The sequence below is a fragment of the Lotus japonicus genome, chromosome 4, assembly GCF_012489685.1.
Source record: "Lotus japonicus ecotype B-129 chromosome 4, LjGifu_v1.2".
Taxonomy (NCBI): Eukaryota; Viridiplantae; Streptophyta; class Magnoliopsida; order Fabales; family Fabaceae; genus Lotus; species Lotus japonicus.
This window is the reverse complement of record NC_080044.1, coordinates 73,826,682-73,848,976: the sequence shown is the minus strand read 5'-3', so window position 1 is coordinate 73,848,976 and position 22,295 is coordinate 73,826,682. Positions and strand designations below refer to the sequence as shown.

Genomic DNA, 22,295 nt, shown 5'->3' with positions numbered 1-22,295 from the left:
ATAAACTTTGTCTAAAAGTTATTGTAAGATAGGAAGAGTATGGAAATAATTTGGTGTCCTTCTCATTAATAGTGATTCAATATATATACAAAAATGAATAGGTTAAAGTCAAACTAATGCCTAATATGACTAGCATGATTACAGCATAATTACAGGAAGAATAGTCATGACATTCCTATTCTATCACACCCCCGCAGTCGAAGCGGGAGGTTCGCCAACGCTGAGACTGGATCGAAAATCATCAAAGAGAACTCGAGGGAGGCCTTTGGTGAAGATGTCCGCAATCTGGTGACGAGAGGGAACATGAAGAACACGCGCCTGACCACGGGCGACCTTCTCTCGAACAAAGTGAATGTCCATCTCAATATGTTTAGTGCGCTGATGCTGGACTGGATTGCCGGATAGGTAGATAGCACTGACATTGTCACAGTACACCAAAGTAGCCTGAGAAAGAGGGAAGTGAAGCTCCAAAAGCAGGTTACGTAGCCAACACGATTCAGAAACCACATTAGCAACGCCCCGGTACTCAGCCTCAGCACTGGACCGGAAAAGAGTGGGTTGTCTCTTGGATGACCAAGAGATGAGGTTGTCACCCATAAACACACAGTAGCCAGAAGTAGACCGACGTGTGTCGGGACATCCACCCCAATCAGCATCGGTGTAGGAAATAAGCTTCTCGATAGGAGAAGGATAAAGATGCAATCCCAACTGTAAGGTACCCTGAACATAACGCATCTAAAAGTTATGCGCTTTTCATGGTGGAGGAAGGTTGAGATTCTAAACAATCCTAGAAGGGCTTTAATCAGATTTTGGAGCTTTGTTATCTTTAATACAAACATGGTACTTAATGAGTATGTATATATTTTTATAACAAAAGTGGGAAGTTATGTATAGCATACATCATATAGATAATGAACCACCTAATACTTATAGTTTAGAGATAAAAACTGTAATTGAAGTTGTGATTTTGAAACTGAAGATAGAGACTCCAAAAATAATTAATGTAAACAACACTCCATTATCTTTAACTTTATTTCATTTCAAAAAAAAAAAACTTTATTTATATGATACTATATTCTTCTCTAAAAGGGAGTAAAATTTACTCTACCCCTCATCCTAGCTATTTCAATTTTTGAGATGACACAAAATCTCTGGTTAAAAGTTCATGAATAATAATGACAAAATTTAGTTACAGATTTTATAAGAAATATTTTTCCGTTACAAACTTCGTCATAGTTTTACAAATTGACAATTTCATCATAAAAAAGTCAATATGAGCGACAAATTTTAATTTATTTGTTAAAATTTGCGGGCACTAGTGACGAGTATAAGAGACAAAAAAAAAAATTTACCGTTAAATAGATGAATATAAATTAGTGATGGGACTTGCGACTAAAAACATTCCTCTGTAAGTTCGTCACTAATTATATCTTTATTATTTAGTGCCAAAGATATTGTGACAGATTATGATATTCGGTCACAAAAGTTAGAAGAGATGAGTTAGAGTGTGGATTTTAGAGAAAAATAAAGTTTAATGTCATATGTGCAAAGTTAAAGATAGTAAAGTGTAATTTACCCTTTCACAATTTAAACTGTTCCCAATAATAATTAATATTCTATTTTTTGGTGCCAAATCTCATTTTTCAAAAGCAAATCAGATTAATTTTAACTTTCTACTCCTCCCTCTCAATTATTTATGCAATGGAAAGGGAAGCTAATGTTATAGTATCTTGTCTTAGATTTAGTTTTTTGCACTCTATCTGATCCCGTCTGTTAAGTTCAAACCCATGGTTTCTTAATTATTCAATTTCTATATTAAATTAACTCAAAGATCTCCGAAGTATATATGTTGTGGGGGTATTGGGATGCAAATCATGTGTGGTCCTTTCTACGACTTGCTTTCATTTACAACTATTTTAATATATGGAGGATAGTAAAGGAGAGGAACATAAACGTTAAATAATTGATCTAGATTCCTTAACTGGTCATCCTTTAAGAGAAAGGGGAAGAAATTAAACCTACCAAACTGTCAAGAACCACCAATAATTACATTGCAAGTATCGTGCAAGTAATATACTTTCCTTTGGGGAAAAAGTAAGAAAGGTTATATATATAAAGACATTTTTCCCCCTCTCTCCTCCTTCGTTTCCTTTATTTAATTATGTTAACTTTATTTCTCCTGTATCTCTTTGAAAGGTTGGCTCGATCTTTGAATTGGTTTCAACATTGTGCATGCACCAAGAAAATGAACACAAGGAATCTACAAAAATCTAAGAATTAGGTAGCAAAAGAATTTGTCAATAGCTTAAATTGTTAAAAAAACTAAAAGCAACTAATCTATATTATTGATCAAGATGTAGTGCCGATTGAAAGGAGTACAAATGAGAGGAATAGAGATATTTGTGTCCATATTGCATTTGGTTGGACATGGCATAAAAATGTATGTGGACAATCTTTGAGGTAGTTGGATATATGCTATCGCAAAAGTGGGGGCATCTTTCATGCATCTAAGGATATGCTGACCAGAGAGCTCTACCAAGGATTTGTTTTTCTACCAAACTCTTTGCCTTAATTACTAGTTCTTATGCTTGGATTAGAACACCAAGAATAGCACATCAATTTTCTTCAAAATGAGCTTTTTGTTGTTGTTGCGTAAACTACTCTTTTTGCAACCATATTGTTACCGAATACAATCAAAGATCTATTATATTGTCCCAACATTGACTAGATCCTATACTTTGTAAGAATAAGGACTCATAATTAAAGTGATGTTGCATAATATCTAATATATTTGTTATGCGTTCATACACTTGATTCCCTTCAAGTTTGTTACGACTCTAAATATATAAGAAAATTGTATTCTTATTCAACTCTAGCATGGTGACTACTAGAAGGAAACAAGGAAATTGTAAACCTTTCCGCGAAAGGCAACCAATTTATAATCTACCAAGAAAAAGTTAACCAGAATGGTGACCATCCAAGTGGAGGTGGCGGTGAATTACCAGCCACCCGCACCGTCACAACAACCTCCACATGATGAAGTAGAAGGAGTCGCATCGGAGCTTTGTGACGAACTCATCAGAACATTGGAGGTGCAATTTGCAACATGAAAGAGACGGTTGCAGTTGCATACCTCCCCTAGCCGATAGAGTTCCAACACAACCTCCTTCAGTCATCCTGGCCAATAACTTTATGGGGAAAACCTCCTCGTGTGATCATAGCTAGCGCTATCCTAGTCAAGAGTTCTGGCATCTTGTTCCTCCCCATTATGAGGGAGGTTCGTGTTCAAATTTTAAAGGTCAGCCATAATATGACCCAGACCACAGGAGGCACTCATCTCCGAGATATGGATACTATGCATGCCGAATTAGGATGACAAGGACAAATTTCCTTTCCAACTTCCTTATTCCCCGACTCTAGCCGCCCTGAAGTTGTTTGACAAGGTCCAAAAAGCGCCAACATTCAAACCCTGCACAATAGATATTGACCTCGTGGGGCTTCGCGAGCAACAATGTGCAAAACCTTGCCTCAAACTTTACGAAAGGTCTCCCGGAACTTGGATGAGTTACATATTGGTGTGTGATATTTTCGTGCGGTATGTCCACCATTGGATCAACCAGAGAGACCTTCCAATGACTTCACACTTCGTGGCTCATATTAAGCAAGCAGACAACGAATCCTTACGTGTGCTTTTTTCTAAATTCTACCAAGAGGCTTCCTTGATACCAAACCGTAGGAATTCTTTCACTTTCAAACCACAACAACATCGCCATAAACGGTAATTCATCCGAAAATGTATTAGAATTTGCTTTTTAATTGAAAATTGTGACGGTCTCAACCCTCAATTTACAATCAGAAAAACAACTGAAATTTACCTTTCAAAAATTGTCAGTGTCGACCCCTCAATCTCAATTTACAATGTTACTGCATGTCTACACTATGCTTGAGTTCCTAAATCACTTTTTTTTTTACATTCCCCTGTAAGTTGTAACCTATAAACTGCAATGTAGTGACATCAACAGTTGCATCATACAGCATGTTGGTTGCAACATATATATGCTTTTGAATAGATAGGAGAAAAATGTGACTTTGTTAATGAGGTCACCCTGCAGGAATAAATTTATGTATTAATATTATTCCAATGGGGCGCGAGGTTTTCGGAAGGAGCAAATTGAGTTATGCATTGTCAAAACTCAAAACCAAGCATCTACATCAAAAGCTTTTTGTGGCAGAAAAGCATTATTGATGGATCGATAGCAGAGCCAGATACAATACAAGCCACAAAGTAAAAAAGCAACCACTTAATCTTAGTGACATGTCTCCATCCAAAATGAGATGAGCTTTACATATATAGCACATGGTGTAATTCCGCTTTAAATTAAACTCTCAATTTGGTGCACTTTCATTTTTTTAATTTAATTTAGTTGTATATGTCATCACTTAATGAGATAAGAGACTAATATATATTTTAAAGTATATGGTCATACATTCAAAGGTAATTAAAAAAAAATTCAAAACTTTGTCTTTTTTCCATAAAGATATGGATTTATTTCACTATGAGATTAATGTATGTTAATACAATTTTTTATTTGGTGTGAATTTTATGAAATTTTAAGTTACACACGCATACGAATATTATAATGCACCCTATATAATCTTTCTTCAGTATATATATCAAAACTATGGATAGACATACAGATATGTTTGACACTCATCATATATACACATTAAGTGTGGTTTTAAACCACTGCAAATGTTTTTGTTGGAGGTTAAAACTGCTGCTAATGTATACAAAAGGTTGTCAAACAAAAATAAATTCAGCTAGAGTTAGTTCGAAGTACAGGTTAAAGATTATTAGTAGTCAATCGGCATCAATTGCAGCATATATGCAGGACTTTTGTGAGTTCAGTTGTTACTAGCTAGTGTTTCATGTTTATACGTTAGTCGTTATATATATCAAATAATGGTATGAAAGAGAGAAGACCTAGCTAGAGGTAGAAGCCCCACCCCCAAAACTGGCTTCAGGTTTTTTCTTCTTTTTCTGTCGTCCAGTGTCATAGTGGAAATGAACTCGGCTACTTTACTGTATAGCATTATCAGTGGCTTCAATCTGGTACTCATAAGTTGAAGCTTGTCATTGTCGTGATTGATTTTGTGCATACGGAAGAGAAAGCATTAACGAGGTGAGTGAGTGGATATTTGACACTTACATGTAGTTTGCGTGAAAGCTAAACCAAAGTGAAGTAAATGGTATAGATCAACTCAACATGTTTCTATGCATTTACGGTGCAAGACGAAATTTCAATGTGCTAAAAAAACACATGCGCTCCAAAGGTTTGGACGAAAATCACTTTCAGAATTTCCAACAAATTCGGTGCCATTTTCATGCTTTCACGCAAAGATAACCTAGTAATACGATTTAATTAACTAACTATGTGTATTTAGATACAAGCCTTAATTAGTAACCGTGTGAATTGACATTGGCATAGGCGAGAAATTATTCTTACGTTTGTCAGTTGTGTAGATACATTGGTTACGGCAAAAAAAAATATCAGTTGAGCTCTGGTATTTATTTTTTAAAACTTCAATACTCAACTATATACTTTGGACAAGAACATCAATAATATGGAAAATATTTTTTTCGCACCTCATAGTTATACATGCATAATTTAAAGGGGATTAGTCTCATGGCTACCTCCTATGAAGTACATTGGAAAAAAATTAACTAAGAAAATCATATACATTTATTTATATATATAATGTATCTAGTAAGAGAACTATATTCATGTGGAAAAGTTGTATACCATGACCAACACTTTTATTTATGTCGCATTGAACACAATCTTTTGCTTTCCTCTAAATTTTTATTTCCTCTCAAAATTATTACAATTATGTTTTAATTATTATATTTATGTAAGGTGTAGTGGATTAAGATAACTAGCTTTAGATTTCTTCAGAAAGTGACCCTTTAGTTTTAAAAATAAATAGTACATATAATAGTGACATTATGTATAGTTTTATTTTCATTAACATCTTTTTTATGCTTAAACATTTAATTAATAGCCCTTCTTATATTTTTCTTTTCTATTAGCTTAGCATTTTGTTACAAATACATTGGTCTGATCACTGATGAACTTTTAGGCCTTCCCATTCTGAAGAAACTAAAAAGGCTATAAAATGCAAGAGGCTGCAGAAAATGACTCCATAGAGAACACGCAAAAAAAATGATGTGCAAACTCATAATCAACCAAAAATGAAAGAAAGATATACAAGTTCAAAAGAGATATTGTTTTTGAGCTTGAGTTATTTCACTTCGGTTGAGTCCTAAAACAACTAAGTCCAAAATCTTCAACAAAAAAAAACCAAATTATGACATGTCTTGAAATATTTGGCATCCAAACTATTAAAAATATTTAAAAGTGGTCATGATCATAAGTTTTTCATTGGGCATGGCCATGGCGTAAGCTTAATTTTGACAGGAATATTGTTTGCTTTCCCAGTCCACTTGACAAATAAAAAAGTTAGAAAGCCCAGTAAGTAAATAACATTGGCCCATTATAATAGACCCTATTTGTCTTTCTGTCAAAGAAAGAGCATAGACTTGACCAAAAAAAAAAAGAGCATAGACCTTCAAGAATTGAGTAAGGCCACCAACATCTCAAATTCTTCAACAGCTCTCTATGCCCAAAAAAATCTTTAGTCCCTTATTCCAATTAATTTACAGTTCTTCAATACCATAATACTCTAATAACTCTAATACACATAAAATAGAAGGCTCATAGAAGGGTCAGAATATTAAGAAAACCAGATTGTCTTCTAAATTTATAATAGAAAAACCATGGATCAATATACAACTCAAGAGAAATTGCTACAAAAATCTTTCATCCTTCTTTTCATAACCTTCCTTCAGACTTTTCAATACAGATTCAGTAGAAATTGTTCACAAACTTGATCAAAATATATAATCAGATTGTGTATTCCAGACTCAAGATCTTAAAGGTCATCTCCATGCATAGTGGAATCAACCCTTAGGTTGTGTTTGGATGAAGGAATATTTGAGGGGAATGTAATTTTAGAAGGTATTTTAAATCCCTTCAATTAAAATATCCTGTTTGGATATCTAATGTGGGGAATTCTCAAATTACTAGTAATTAAATGAGGTATTTCACTCAATAGGATTTAGGGTAATTGAAATCACCTCAAAATAGGAAGGAATTTCAAATTCTTCATCTCTCCCTTAACCCTATCTAAATTCAGTCAAAAAAATTAATCTCGGCTTAAAACCCTAAAATTGGCAATAAACTCGAAAGTCAGCCAAAAACTCAAAATCGGCCCAAAACCCTAAATTGGTCCGACACTCAAAAATCGGCCAAGAAACTGAAAGTTTGTCCAAAACCCTAAAAATCAGCCCGACTCTCAAAAATCGGCCGAAAACTCGAAGTCAACACAAAACCCTAAAAATTGGTTTTTGTGCCAACTTTTGAGTTTTTGGCCGATTTTTTAGAGTCGGGTCGATTTTTAGGGTTTTCGGTCGATATTTGAGAGTCGGGTCAATTTTTAGGGTTATGGGCCGATTTTTGAGTTTTGAGCCGACTTTCACGTTTTCGGCCTATTTTTAGGGTTTTCTGGTCATTTAAGGGTTTTGGGCCGCTTTTTAGGGTTTTGTGTCGACTTTGGAGTTTTCGGCCGATTTTTGAGAGTCTGGCGATTTTTAGGGTTTTCGGTCGATTTTTGGATTTTCGGCCGACGTTCATTTTTTCGACCACTTTTTAGGGTTTTGTGTCGACTTTTAAAGTTTCGGTCGATTGTTGAGAGTCGGGCTGATTTTTAGGGTTTTCGGTCGACTTTCAGGTTTTCGGCCGATTATATTAAGATAAAAAAAATTAAATGAAGGAAATTCAATTATATTACCCAAACAAAGAATTTTACAATTGAGGGAATTTCACCATTTTATCCAAACAATGAAATTTGAAAATCAAGGGAATTAAATTGAGTCAATTGAATTCCCTAGCATTTAAAATCCCTTGAATTTCTACAATCCCTCATCCAAACGCAACCTTACACTAAACAAAATCTTTCTCATGAGCATTTGATCCTCAAACATATAACTGTTATTATAATATTGATGTCTGAAACAATACCCTTTATTGCTGACCATTTCAACAGTCTTGGTTCTTATGGTTCAAGAAAAATATTTAATTTCCTGAACTTTCCTTTGTGGTACATGAAGTGGTTCTATTATTTCAGAACCACTAAGTATTTTTTTCCCTCAGAAGCTCAAAACATGTATTAATACTTCAAAGACAAGATGAATTTTCCCCAAGGACATCGCTTGATAGCACTTACAGGTCAAGGAATTGCATGGATCAAGTCATTGGATTATAGCTTACACTAGTATCAGTATTAGAGAAAGATCAGTGGAAGTGCCTGATTCAAGAGGAGGAGCCTAAATGAAAGTTTCAAGAAACAAGTTAATTATTAGCCATTCCACAAGAAACATTGAGCATACCAGAAAGAACCTAAATAAGAACGCCAGATATTTATCAAGTGTGCCATCCAGTTTCTTTTCAGCTGTGTTGCACGGGTACGGGTACGGTACCCGGTACGGGTACGGTATTGGGTACGCGGTACGCGATTTTTGAAAAAATAGGGGTACGGGTACGTTAGATATATATATATTTTTTATACATAATATTTAAATATAAATAAATTATGCAAAAAAAAAACCACTGAAATATTATTTGCAGATTGAATCAGAAGATTACAGCCAGCTTCTGAATGAATTAGAGCAGGTCAAGAAGGAACGCGAAACTGAAGCTGAAGAATTGATTAACTTGAGGAGGATCAATGCTTTCTTAAGGCAAGAGTTATTGGGAAACCATGAGCAACAACAGGATCAGGATAGAGACCACGGAGGAGAGGGACGGCGGAGGCTCACGCTGGAGAGGAAGGTGGTGGCCGGCGGAGGCGCACGGTGGAGAGGGATGGCGGAGGCGACGCTGGTTTCCTTGTGGTTCGTGAACTGAACCCTTGAGAAGCCAGACTGTTCCCTTTTCACGCGATTTGTTCTGTTTTTTTTTTTTTTTAATGGCCAAAACGACGTCGTTTTGGCCCGGAACCCCTTTTTTTTTTTTTTTGAAAAGGGTACGTACCGGGTACGTACCGTACGCGTACCCGTCGCGTATTCGTACCGGGTACGTACCCGGTACGGGTACGCCGCCCAAATGAACGTACCCATGCATCAGAGCTTTTCAGAAGTGCGCTTGTTACTTGCACGTAGCTATTCATCCAAAAACTTGGCAACCAACTCTGCAGGTTGATTCTGTCATGCAAAATCAGCATAACAGTGAGTTGATTGCAAGTCACGCCATACTAAAAATCATACTAAAAATCCCCATTGAATAACAAAATTCAGAAGGACCAAAATGAAACTTCAACTTTAACCACTTGTTTAAGAGACTCTATCACTAAGCCAAAAAACTATTCAGCTGGAAACGCAAAAGCAACATTAACAGGATCCAAATAATCAATTAAAAACTTTTCTAGCATTAGATATATACCAAATGTTCAAGCAATCGCTATCACGGTAGTTGAATCGCGTATCGTATCGTGTATCGAAAGACCTATTTTTTGTCTTGTGTATCGTATTATGTATCGTACGATACAGACACACACAAAAATAAGTTATAATTGAAAAATGTATGATATATATAATATATTTAATCAAAGGATGACAAAATGCAAGTCTTCATCTCCTTCAAAATCATCAATAACATGACAAATGCAAAGCACTTCCATACTTGCTAAACTATGCTTTGATCATACAACTTAATAACAGAGGTGAACGGCCTTGAAGACTTGAAGTTGAACCTGTTGGTTTTGATTCTGATAGAAGATGCGTTGAAATTGGGGGTTTTAGGGCGATTTCAATCCCTAAATTGATTGGGTCAGTTGGGTTGACCCACTTAGTCCCAGATTTAAAAAAAAAAAACGCAAAAAAAGGCTAAAATAACAAATATGTGAATTGGTGCGATACATCTTCGTATCACGATACAACGATATCTGATACGATACAGCCGATACAGGGACAATTCGATACATAGGTACGATACGTATCATTAGGCTAAAAAAACGTATCGTATCGGCGTATCGTACAATACTTACTATCATGATCGCTATAGTGTTATTTCATAGTGCCGTTAAGTTCTAATAGGAAGCCCTCTCTATACAAGGATTTTAATTTTCTTAATGAGTGAATCTTTTGCTTCAAGTCATTTGCTCTAGGATAACAAATGGTAAATGAGATAACATACTAAGGGCCTGTTTGGTTGCAGTTTTTGTTTTCAGTTTTTAAAACAATTTTCAGAAACAATTTTTAAAAACAGTTTTCAGAAGAAGAAAACAGGTTGAATGACATGTTTTCCAACAGAAACTGAAAACATTTTTTAGCTGTTTTGGTTTTTTAGTTTTAAAAACTGAAATAAGAACTGTTTCAAAAACAGTTTTTGAAAATTGGTCATACCAAACAACTTTTTAGTTTTTAACCTGTTTTGGAAACAGGAAACAAACAAGCCCTAAAGAACTAGGAAAAACTACCACCAAAGATAACTTGCCACATGAATTGAGCCAAAACTTGTAATTTGATGTTTTCTATCTCGAGGCATTTGTTATATTAGCATCGAAACTACAAACACAAAAGCTGCAAATGACAACACAGAAACACATAGTACCTAACAAAGCTGGATAAGATGTTCAAATGCATCTTTAATTGTAGGTGCTTGCTACGATACCACAATACTTAGTTGGGGTATGATACATAAGATGATGTGTACCAATTAAATAAATCCAGAATGTAATTAATTAAGCACTTTTTGTTTTTGTTTTTCTATTATTATTAATTTTATTATTTACAAAGTAGTCCTCATCTAATGTATTAATTGAGAATAAATCTTCTCCTCCTCCTTCCCCAAAACACTGAATTCCGTCAGCGGCGCGGGAGGTTTAGGTCAAATCTGCAAAGGCTATGAGCCGAGGAGGAGGCGTTGCCGCCCTCGGTAGTAGTCATAGCGATGTCGGTATTGGCAGCGTTGACGCTGTTGTGGTTATTGTTGTAGCTCTTGTCGTTTCGTAGTGGCATCGCTTGCGACCGCCGAGGGCCTGGCCAGTAGGGAAGCTCTTGTGACAGATTGAACATTTGTGCATCTTTCTGCTGTTACTGATGACCGTGACAGTGGAGGTCGAGACGTTGTCGTTAACGGCGGTGGCGGGGATGAGTTTCCGATGAGGATTTGCAGTGGCTGGCTTTGTGGTCGTCGAGTGCTTGGTAAGGTGGGAAGGCTTTGTTGCACACGCTGCACTTGTGAGTGAGTTTCAGCGGTTGTGGTTGTGGTTTGGCTGTGATTTTGACTGTGAATTGGATGATGATTCTGCACACAAGGTGTTTGTGTTATTGTCTCTGTTGTTTTCTGTTTTAGTTAAAGGACTTCTTCCTTCTGGTTTTCTTTATTGAACCTTTTGTTAAGATTTCTTTTACCAAACAATAAAAGGAAGTCATTTGGCTTAATTGCAGTTTTAGTCCCTCATCTAACACGATTGTGCAAAAGTGGTCTCAGATGTTTAAAACGAGTGGTCAATGTCCCCAATGTTTGTGCTATGAGTGAATTAAGTCCTTCCGTCCACTTCTGTTAGTTGACTAACGGAATTACTGTCATGGCATGTTGTGTCATTCTGCCACGTAGATAAATAATTATTTAAAAAAATTAAAAATTAATTTTTTTTAACTTCTTCCCCATCCCAGCAAATCAACTCTCTTTGAATCTTCTTCACCTTCATCCTCATTCTCATACTCATCATCTTCATCTCCATCTTCATAAAAGAAAAATAAAACCCAAAAACACTAAAAAAATCCAAACAGACCCAGAATTTATGCGACACGCCGTATACCATGAGTCCATGAGTATCCTTCATTCTCCATGGCTTTCCAATCATACAAGATACATTAAAATGTGAAAATATTAGAAATAAGAAACCGCTAATCTGAAGGAGACAAGGCTTGCTACAATTTGCTTAAATATATGTTAGGAATTATCAAATAAAAACTAAGGGAAAACCAGAAACCCATAAACACATCGTGTGAAGACAAAGGAAAAAAAAACCAGAAATCCATATAGACCCAGACAATACCAGAATGCAGAATCCTTGTTCCTGCAGAACCCCATCGATCCAAAGTCCAAACCCCCCAAAAACCAACTCAGATCCCAGAAACTTGTTCGTTCAGACCCATAAACCTGTTTGTTCATCGTTCAGAATCAGAACTGCAAAGTAAATCATCACCAACATCCAAGCATCACACATTCAAAAAAATTGTATTTCCAGAAATCCAAATCGATAGATGCGGGAAGCAGATGCGAGTGAAGCTGAGGAAATCCCAAATCTCTAAATCTCTAAAGCAGGGAGAAAGAAACCCACAAAACCAGATTGAGACCCACAAAACCCTTCACCCAACCCCCTCTCCTTCCAGAAATCAAACGCAAACCCATAAAATTAATTGTACCCACCGATCCTTCACATACTCGCCATAGCCGTCGTCTTCCTCCTCTCATACCCACCCAAACGGATCTGGGACTCCATTATTCTCCACCGTCGACTTCGTGAAGACGTTGTCCTCTCGTCCAAGGACGAGTTCTTCCACTCCAGCCCATGGATCTGCGACTCCATCACTCTATCTGTTCTTGCTGTTGATGTTGCTACCGTTATTGGGGTTGGGTTCTTCCCCCTCACCCAAAATGGTTTTATTAGAGGGATTGGTGAGACAGGGGACAGAGGTGGTGCGTCCGGTTAAATAGTGGTGGCGCGGTGTTGGGGTTTGGGGGTGGTGGTGTTGGGGTGTTGGGGTGGGGGGTCTAATTCCAGATCTGAGGAAGAGAATATAACAGTTTTTTCAAAGGTGCAAGAGTGGTTTGGTTTTGATTTTAGATTAAGTTTTGTTTTGTGCCTTTGGTTTAAGGTGAAAAATGAAGGTTGAAGATGATTTTCTGGTTAAAGAAGATGGAAGATGAAGGTTGAAGATGAGGTTTATAATTTGGGAAAAAAGAATTTTAATAATTATTTATCTATTTGGCTGTGTGACACAACATTCCACTTCAATTAATGAATTACATGTCATCAATTCCGTTAGTCAACTAACAAAAGTGGATGGAAGGACTTAAATCGCTCACAGCACAAACATTAGGGACATTGACCGCTCGTTTTAAACATCTAGGACCACTTTTGCACAATCGTGTTAGATGAGGGACTAAAACTGCAATTAAGCCAAGTCATTTAAAATCTAAGTCATTAACTTTTTAATAGATCTAAATGGAAGATACTACAGCAAGAGGGTTATAAATGGAGAAAATTGAGCGTGGTGTTTAGTTGTGTGTGTTGGAGTGAGTGGATGAGAAAGTCGTGGGGGATTTGCAGAAGAAGAAGAATCCTCGTTAATGAGGGAATAAAGGAGAAGCAGATGATGAGTAGGAGATCCTTGAAGCTGAATCGATCCTCTTGAGGGAATGGGGATTTGATATGGTAGGGAAGGCTTGTGGATTTTTTTTCCAAATCTGGATTGTGGAAGATGAAGTGGTTTTTGATTTTGGTGAGGGAGATGCTAATGAAGAAGATGAAGATGAATTTCTGGGTTAAGATGAAACTTAATTTCTTTTCCTGAATGTGAAAACTCTAAAACGCACAAAAAAGAAGTTTCATGAAATTGGGTTACCGCTTAATGAAATTACAAAAATGTTAGGACCATAATATAATTAATACAAATCTTTTTTTTTTGTTTTTCGTTATTTTTTTTTAAAATAAAATAAAAAAGTCAAAGTTTACCGTCAAAGCAACTCCTATTGGTCCACATCACTCATGTATGATACAATTATGGTATGGTAGCATTTACCTTAATTGTATTACTAACACTATGTTTGGTAGGGTAGAGAGAGATAGAGAAGAGAGAGTAGATAAGAGAGAGATTGAGTAGAGAGAAATAGGTGAGAAATAGAGTGGATTTAAGAGGTTGTTTGGTATGATAGAGATAAATGAGAGAGAGATGAGAAATAATGAGGTGGAAGAGAGAGAAAAGATTAACTTTTAATTAAAATAATATTTTTTTGAAAAAAAGTAACATAGTGGCGGTTATAAACCGCCACTAAAGTGAGCAAAAAGTAGAAAAAAAAATAAAAAAATACAGCCCACGATCACTGTTCCTTTTCTCCTCAAATTGGAGAGACCCAAAAAATGGGTGGGCCCCACCTCTGCAGCCCCTCCTCCCTCCCTCCTCTCTCCTACCAAACAGGGTAACTCTCTCCTATCTCTCTCCCTTGCATCTCTCTCTCTCCTATCTCTCTTCTAACAAACAAAGCATAAAAGCTTTCTTGAAAATGTTTTCCTCTATGTGTAAAGAAAAGCTTTGAATTCTGGAGGGGATGAACCATAGCTTTATCTTTCTCCTCGTCCATGACAATACCCTGCCCAGTTTTCCGGATGTATGAACTAAGGGCCTGCCTCAGTGACTCAAGAGCATTGACCCTTGAAAAGGGCAAGTATAATAGTATATTGTCTGAAGGTATTCATTTCGACTCCCATCCATAAGCATAGTAAAACCCTTAAAACAGAAGAAAAAAATTAAGGAAAGGGGAAATTGCAAAAGATATCTCTGGATTATTGATTAAAACCTTATCAAGAATGAAAGGATTATGACCTCCAATAAGTTTTTCTTTTGCGGTCACGATCAATGGTTAATTACCTAGTATTTGCATACAAGTGTATCAAACATCTTCCATCTTCCTTTTGCAAGTTGCAGTGATATCTGCAAAATTGAATACCCAAAAATATCCTAACAGTAAATACAATGAGGGACATGGCATAGAATTAATTACTGTATTGTTAATGTAACGAAGCAGTTATATTTTAACTGCCATGTAACCACGGTCTCTTGATCCCTGTTACAGCCAGTTACTTTCTTTGTTTTAGTTAGTTTGTTAGTTGGTGATACTATGATACTATTAGGCTAACCTACACTAGTAGATATATGTTAAGCTTATGTACTCGGAAACAAATCAATCAATGTCCTTTAGACAACATAATCGTGCATTCTCTTCAACACGCCAATCTCCACATTTTACCAGTTTTTCTCTTTGTATTCCCCCCCCCCCCCCCCCCCCCCTCTCTTTCTCACTTGCATTTTACAAATACACTTGAAAGCATGTGGTTTTGAATATAAAGTGCAACAATCATGTTTTAAAACATGGGAAGCACATTAGTGATCAACCACCCCCCGCCACCTCTAGCAGTGCATATGCTCATTAGCACGCAGGTGAGAAGGCTCGCGCCTGCAAATCTACGCCTCTCCTGTCCAAACCTTGTAGCCTCACATCCCCAAGATCCACGCCCCCATGCCTCCACCGCCTCTACCCCCACGCTGTCGCTCTGCATCCCCATCCCACCGCCGAGCGTCGCCAGTTTTCCAGTAAGTTCTCTCTAAGCTTTTAAGTGATGCATGTTGATAGCATAGCTTGTTTGGAGCTTGTTGGGATTGATATGATTTGTAAAATATGAAACTTATGAATAGTGTGCGGATGAACTAATTTAATTTGTAAAAAAAGTTAATAATTGTATCATTTAAATATTTGATGAATTGAAAAACTTAATAAAATAGTCTATGACAAATTGACAATAAGAAAAACACTTCTCAAAACTATTTTAAAGGTCCGTATGGTGGTCAGGACAGGATAAGATATGATAGGATAATAATCTTATTCTGTTGTTATCTGTTATTTGTTGCGTCAGCAGGATATGATAACATTATTCTGTCTCCTATCATGTCCATCATATGTAAAAGTTATCCTAAGGAGGAGCTAGGATACCAGTTATATATTTTCTTTCAGGATCCTAACTCCAAATTAATTTATAATAATATTAATTAATAAATATAAAAATATTAATTTAACTAAAATAATAAATAAATAAAATTATTATTCATAAATAGTAAAATAAACCACTCACTTATAAATATTAATTTATTAATAGTAATAGACTAATTTACTTTCATCTTCTATTATTTAAAAATTATTTATCTACTTATATAATAATTTAAATATAAATTACTTTTAAAATAATAATATTTTTAATTTAGTTAATTTTTCTTATTTATCACATGTCACAATTAAGTGAAAACCAATTGTGAAAACCAAAAAAAAGTGAAAACCAATTGGTTACAAATATTGATTTTTTAATAGTACTAGACAAACTTTCTATTTTCATCTCCTATTATTTAAAATTATTTATCTACTTATATAATAGTTTATAATTTAAATACAAAGTACTTTTGAAATAATAATATTCTTAATTTAGTTAACATTTAAATTTAATAGAATGACCAATTTTTAAATGTATTTTTTATTCAAATATAAATTTGATACATTTTTTCTTATCATATCATGTCCAAGGTAGTCAAATCGAGATACGTATCGTGTATCGCTAGACCCTAATTCCGTGTCGCGTATCGTATCGTAACGTGTATCGTAAGATACGGACACAAAAAAAATTAAGTCATAAATTAAATAATATACTAATATATCATCTAAATATAGTTCAAAATAATCAAAGATCCAAGTCATAAGTAGAAAAATAGTCTCACAAAGTTCAAGTTCAACCTAATTCCAAGCCATAAGCCAAACTAAAGTACTAAACATCAAAGAGATGAAATTAAATGCCCACTCCCTAATTCCAAGCCATTAAAGGGATGCTGAAGTTGAACGTGAAAGGGTGAAAGAATCAAAGAAAACATCACTTTTTAGGGAAATTTACTAATTTTTAATGAAATTAAATTCCCACTCCCTAATTTCTAGGAGAGTCAGATGAAACGGCATTTGAAAAACTGTTTTTGTATTGTATCAGGATACGTATCGTGCGATACTCATGCGATATGTGCGATACAGGTCACGATACGAACACAAAAAGATACGTACATGGGATACGTATCGTTTGGTTGATTTTCGTATCGTATCGGGATACGTATTGTGCGATACGCACGATACTGACTACCATGATCATGTCTTTATCATGTACACCTCAAACATAGGATAGGATAAGAGTCTATCCTAGTCTTATCATATCTTGTTGTTATCTTATTCACATATTATATCATATTTTGACTACCAAACGAACCCTAAATGTATTTAGAGCGGAATACAAACCTTGACAATCATTGTACCAAAAAGACATGTGTAGTCCACTTGACCTTCATTCGTCATGAAATCATTTATGATTCATGAACCAGTTTTTTGCTTTAAAGCCATTAAACATTGTTCTCACTACAACAAGTTTTTCTTCAATTTCATTTGATCATTGCTCTCAAGAAGACTATAGAAGTACAGGAACTAATATATGTCTGACAAACCTTATGTCTACCAATGTATTAAGTATGTCAGAGCCATTTAATTATAAACAAAACTCAGTCTAACCTAGCATATTTCAAGCTTTATCCACCAGAACGAATTGGATCTCAACAAGTCAAGTAGATACGAAATGGGTGAGGGCCGTGTGGTATGTTAAGAAAATTAGGCACCAGCCTAAGGCCCCACAAAAAAACAAAATTTTCTCAGGCCCCAAAAGTTTTTCATTAGTAGTAACTATTAACAAATTTTAACTAATCAAAGTAAAATAATTTAGAATCTCTCTCTTCCCTCAAAATTAGTCAATCAAAATCATTTTTTTCAAAATTAATCAATATCATAATTAATGTTATTTAAAGTATTTTATTTATCAAAAAAAAAAGTAAATCCCTATTAATCTATCTCAATTCCCTAACCAACGAGGAAAATGGTGTAGAACAACCACCTTTAAATAATATTGACAATGGTGAAAACATAATAGAACAAATGATTTTACAGCTAAAAAAATTAGAAGATTAATAAATAAATTTATATTTTATATAATATATTGAGTATCTTTAAAATTGTTATAAGAAAAATGCCCCTTTCACATTTTTCCCCTTAGGCTCCGAAAAGTCTGTACACGGCCCTGATGGGTGAGTCCCAGCCATGTCATAACAATGATTGCTACAAATTGTTCATCATGCATCAGCTTGTGAATTTCATTTAATTTTCAAGTGTGCAACTTGTAATTTCTCATTACAAACAAAAATCAAGTTGACCATATCCCAAGTTGCGTGCTTTTAATTGACTTGGACAAGGACAATAGTAGTCTTCCAATGACGACCTTTTCAGTCTCTTAAGACTGCCTAAGTCCAGAGCTCCACGTAGCTCGCATTGCTGGCCTCATGCCAATCACACCTATAAAACACCCACATCCACATGCACATTTTCACACACTCACCGCAATCTGAAGCAAACCCATTAGAGAGAAAGAAAAACTAGGAAACCAAGCTTCACATCCTTTTAACATGTCAAGTGAATGGCGTAGTGGAGGTCCAAAGATAGTGCATATCGAAACACGGTACGTGGAGACCGACGCTCTCAACTTCAGAGACGTGGTTCAGCGCCTAACGGGGAAGAACTCATCCATGACTTGGGTTGGGAATGAAAGCTCTTCCTTGGAAGCTGCAGGTTCAGATAATAAAGGAGAAACTGCACAAGGTGGTGGTTGTGCCAGATCAGTGGTAGATACCCCCGCTGATGGTGTAAATAATAGTCTTGTATCTTCCATGGTTCTAAAGAACATGATCTCCTTTAAGGATTTTGATGCATTGTTGTCCGATTCTCCTTCTATGGAGGAGCTTCTGTGTTGGTAGATCCAACGCTTTTTAGTTTTTACTTTACGGAAATAATTGGGGAACATGTAAATTTATTCTGATATTATTTTGACATATGCACTAATGCGGTGAATATGACCTTAAAACTCTCGTTAATGTGTATGTCTAAAAAGTGTTGGACAAATTCGTGAGTTTTTGTATAAGCACGCTTTCTTTTTATTATATGGTAACTTGTAATTCGTATGAGTATTGTTGTGTTTGTATATCTAGTTTGTTTACAACGTAGTTAAGGCTCGTTTAATTTGCATATGTATGTGTTATTTGCAAAAATAACTTTTTTGTCTCTAAGTTGAAATGAAAGAAAGGGGATAAACACCGACACACTAAATTCATATAGCTATTTAATAGCTAATTTACTGTTTAGTATTTTAATATATCATTTTCTAATTACAAATCTTGTTTAATATGGTTTCAGATCTTATAATTACAAGTTGCAAGTAATGTATCCGTATACCAACTAACAGACAACCCCATTTTATAAAAAGAGAAATTAATTCTTAGTCACTTGAATCAGCATGTTTAGGTCTTAATTTTGGGTCAATGTTGAAGCGGCAGTTCTTGCGGCGGTTGCTTGAAAACGACGGCATATGGATTTGCGGCGCCAGAAACTATGGTGGTAGCCTAACCAACAGGAATTTTTTTAGCGGCTGTTTGAACCGCCGCAAATGGGAAACACAACCGCAGCTACATACCAAGTTTTGGTGTAGCGCATCAAGAATATTTATTTCTTCAATAATGTGAAGCTGTAGATTTTGAAGATGCATATGGGATCTCAGCTGATAAACTGCGCTAAGTACTGGCGGCAGAAGTTTCATTGATTATGGATGTGAAAGATTAAGAGCGTGTCCCCTCAATGAAAAGGCAACATGACTATCTTTTTTCTTTGTGGTTCAATTGTAGCCTTACATTGGATCTACTAACATTACTATTTATGTAAGAGCAACTCCAATGCATGGTTGCTAGTTGGGTTGCTTAAATGCTATTCTGGTCGGTCCAGACTGCCACATAGGATTTAAGCAATCCATGCAAAATTCACTCCAATGCATAGTTACTTATTTTACTTTTAGATGGACCCCACTATACCTCATATATTTATATTTTATATTTCCACTTTTAAATTTAAATATTAATTAATATTTATAATAATATAATCTATTTAAAATTGAATAAAGAAATTGTGCGGAAGTGAAAAAAGTGTGTAAAAAAACTCATATTGACATGTTATTTATAATGGACCCATATTAATTTTTTTATTTGGGCCCAACGGTCCCAAGAGTGACCAAAACAACCCAAAAAAAAAAAGAATATGACCCATTTCAAAACACACCCCATTAACTCAGCTTTTTCCAAACCCTACTCAAAATACACAATTACTCTGAAACTCAATTACTTCTCAACCGTTCACTTTCTTTCCTCCATCAACGCATTTACTCCTGTCATTCACTCTCCCTCACGGCCTCACCCACCGTCCACCGATTCCCTTTCTTTCTCACTCTTCCTCTTCCTCACCGTAAACGACGAAGCGCCTCCCTCCTCTTCCTCTCCTCTGAAACCGATTCAATTTCTCTCTCACTCTTCCTCTTCCTCAGCCCGAAACCTCTCCATCCTCTTCCTCTCCTCTTCCTCAGATCGAGCCTCCCTCCATGTTTTCCTTCACCAAGCCGCGAGATCGAAGCCTCCCTCCTCTGAAAACCGACCAGAGCCGCCAGAGGAAGGATCGAAGCCGCCAGATCGGACATGCAAGCCTCCTCTTCCTCTCCTCTGATCACGAATTGGAGGTTAAAGACATGGAAGCCACCAGATCGAACCCAGATCGAAGATTCATGTATTTTACTGTGTATTTTGTGTATTTTTTTATGGGATTCATGTCAAGATTCAGGTTTTGTAATAAATTTCTTCTTCTTCTTTTTTTGTATATTTTTTCTTCTGTTTGTGTTTAATAAATTTCTCCCTTCCTCTTGTGCTGGATTATGTTGATGATTTTTGTTTCCCTCTTCTTTTAACTGGATTCTGTTGCTGAATGGAGAGAGGAAAAACAATTTTTTAAGCAGGCAGGAAGTTAAGGAGCGTTGCTTATTTAAAACGTTGCTTAGCTTTTAGCTCTTAGCAACGCCACCTCTGCAAGCTCCAATGGAGCAGAAAAATAAGAAACGTTCCTTAATTTAAGCAACCCTGCTAAGCAACTCCCGATGGAGTTGCTCTAATAGATGTTGGGTAGGGCCATAAAACCAACATTACTATTCATGTAGGTCTAAAATAATGTCCAAGTGTTATAGCTTATAGCTTATTTGACTAGCTTAAAGCTTATTTGACTAGCTTAAAAACTCTTCAAAAGTGTTTGGTGAAGGAGCTTATTTTAGTAGCTTAAAGCTTTAAGCTATAAGCTATCTCAAGTAGCTTAAAGCTTATAGCTTATTAAATTTATTCTCATTTTTATCCTTATTATTTTATTAAAATTCTACCATTACCCTTATATATTTGTAAAAACACTAAACATATTTTCCCCTCACACTTACGTATGCAGTTTTCGCCACCATTCCCGCCACACCGCTGCGCACCACAAGTATTATAAATATTATATTAATAAAAATAAATATTATATTTTTAAGATGATAAATAACTGAAGCTAATAAAAATATTTAAAGTGATAATAATTTTAATGTTAATATTATATTGGTATTAATGTGAAAATAAAGTAATGTTAAATTTAAAAATAATTATGCAAGTATGTCATTTTATGTCATTTTACAATTTCAGCTTGTTTAACAGCTAGTTTTACCAAACACTTTTGTTTCAATCACGTAACTTTTCAGCTTTCAGCTAGCTTATCAGCTTTTAGCTATCAGCTAGCTTATAAGCTTTCAGCTAGCTTTTCAGCTTTCAGCTAGCTTATCAGCTAAACATGCCAAACATAGCCATAAATTGTGATTGAAACTTCATATGATAAGTCTTTTGAGATTTATTTTGAATAAAGTTTTAGTCTTTCAGGCTTTCAATCTTTGGTAAAAGATTGTTTATATTGCAATGTAAAAATGAGACACATAATAACTTGCTTAGTAATGTATTAATTCAATTTTTTAAAGCTTTATCTCATGTATATATTTTCGAGTTTTCTATTAGAGTTTAATTACTATACTGATAAAAGAATTTTATGAATATAAAACGAAGGAAGAATTTTAATTAATTATTTAGTTTGATGCTTATTCTTACAAAATAATCCCGGACACAAGTTTATAAAAGGGAAAATGCTAAAAGGCGCGAAGGATATCTGTCACGACTGGACACGACAAATAATTTGGTTACATGTGTCAACTTTTTCAAACTCTTTTTCCTCCATTTTTTCCTCGTTTCTAACTTCCTGATTTTTGTTTTTTTTTCCTGGTTTTTAATTTCAACCTCTCATCCAACTTTATCTTTTCCAAGCCATTCTCATTGGCTGTGTTTTCTAATTTTGAGACCCAAAATCCTCAGATCTAGCCAAGCACCG

At 35.4% G+C, this 22,295-nt stretch overlaps 1 protein-coding gene across 1 annotated transcript; it reads left to right on the top strand.

Moving 5' to 3' along the window:
• Positions 1 to 18,439: 18,439 nt before the first annotated feature.
• On the top strand, positions 18,440 to 18,787 carry LOC130713344 (VQ motif-containing protein 1-like). Its single transcript, XM_057563116.1, has one exon. It carries the CDS (start codon positions 18,440 to 18,442, stop codon positions 18,785 to 18,787), a length of 348 nt encoding a protein of 115 aa, XP_057419099.1.
• Positions 18,788 to 22,295: the final 3,508 nt, after the last annotated feature.

What these genes read in the sequence shown, in the direction of transcription:
- LOC130713344 (XM_057563116.1), top strand. Translation starts at nt 18,440, where the DNA reads ATGTCAAGTGAATGGCGTAGTGGAGGTCCAAAGATAGTGCATATCGAA.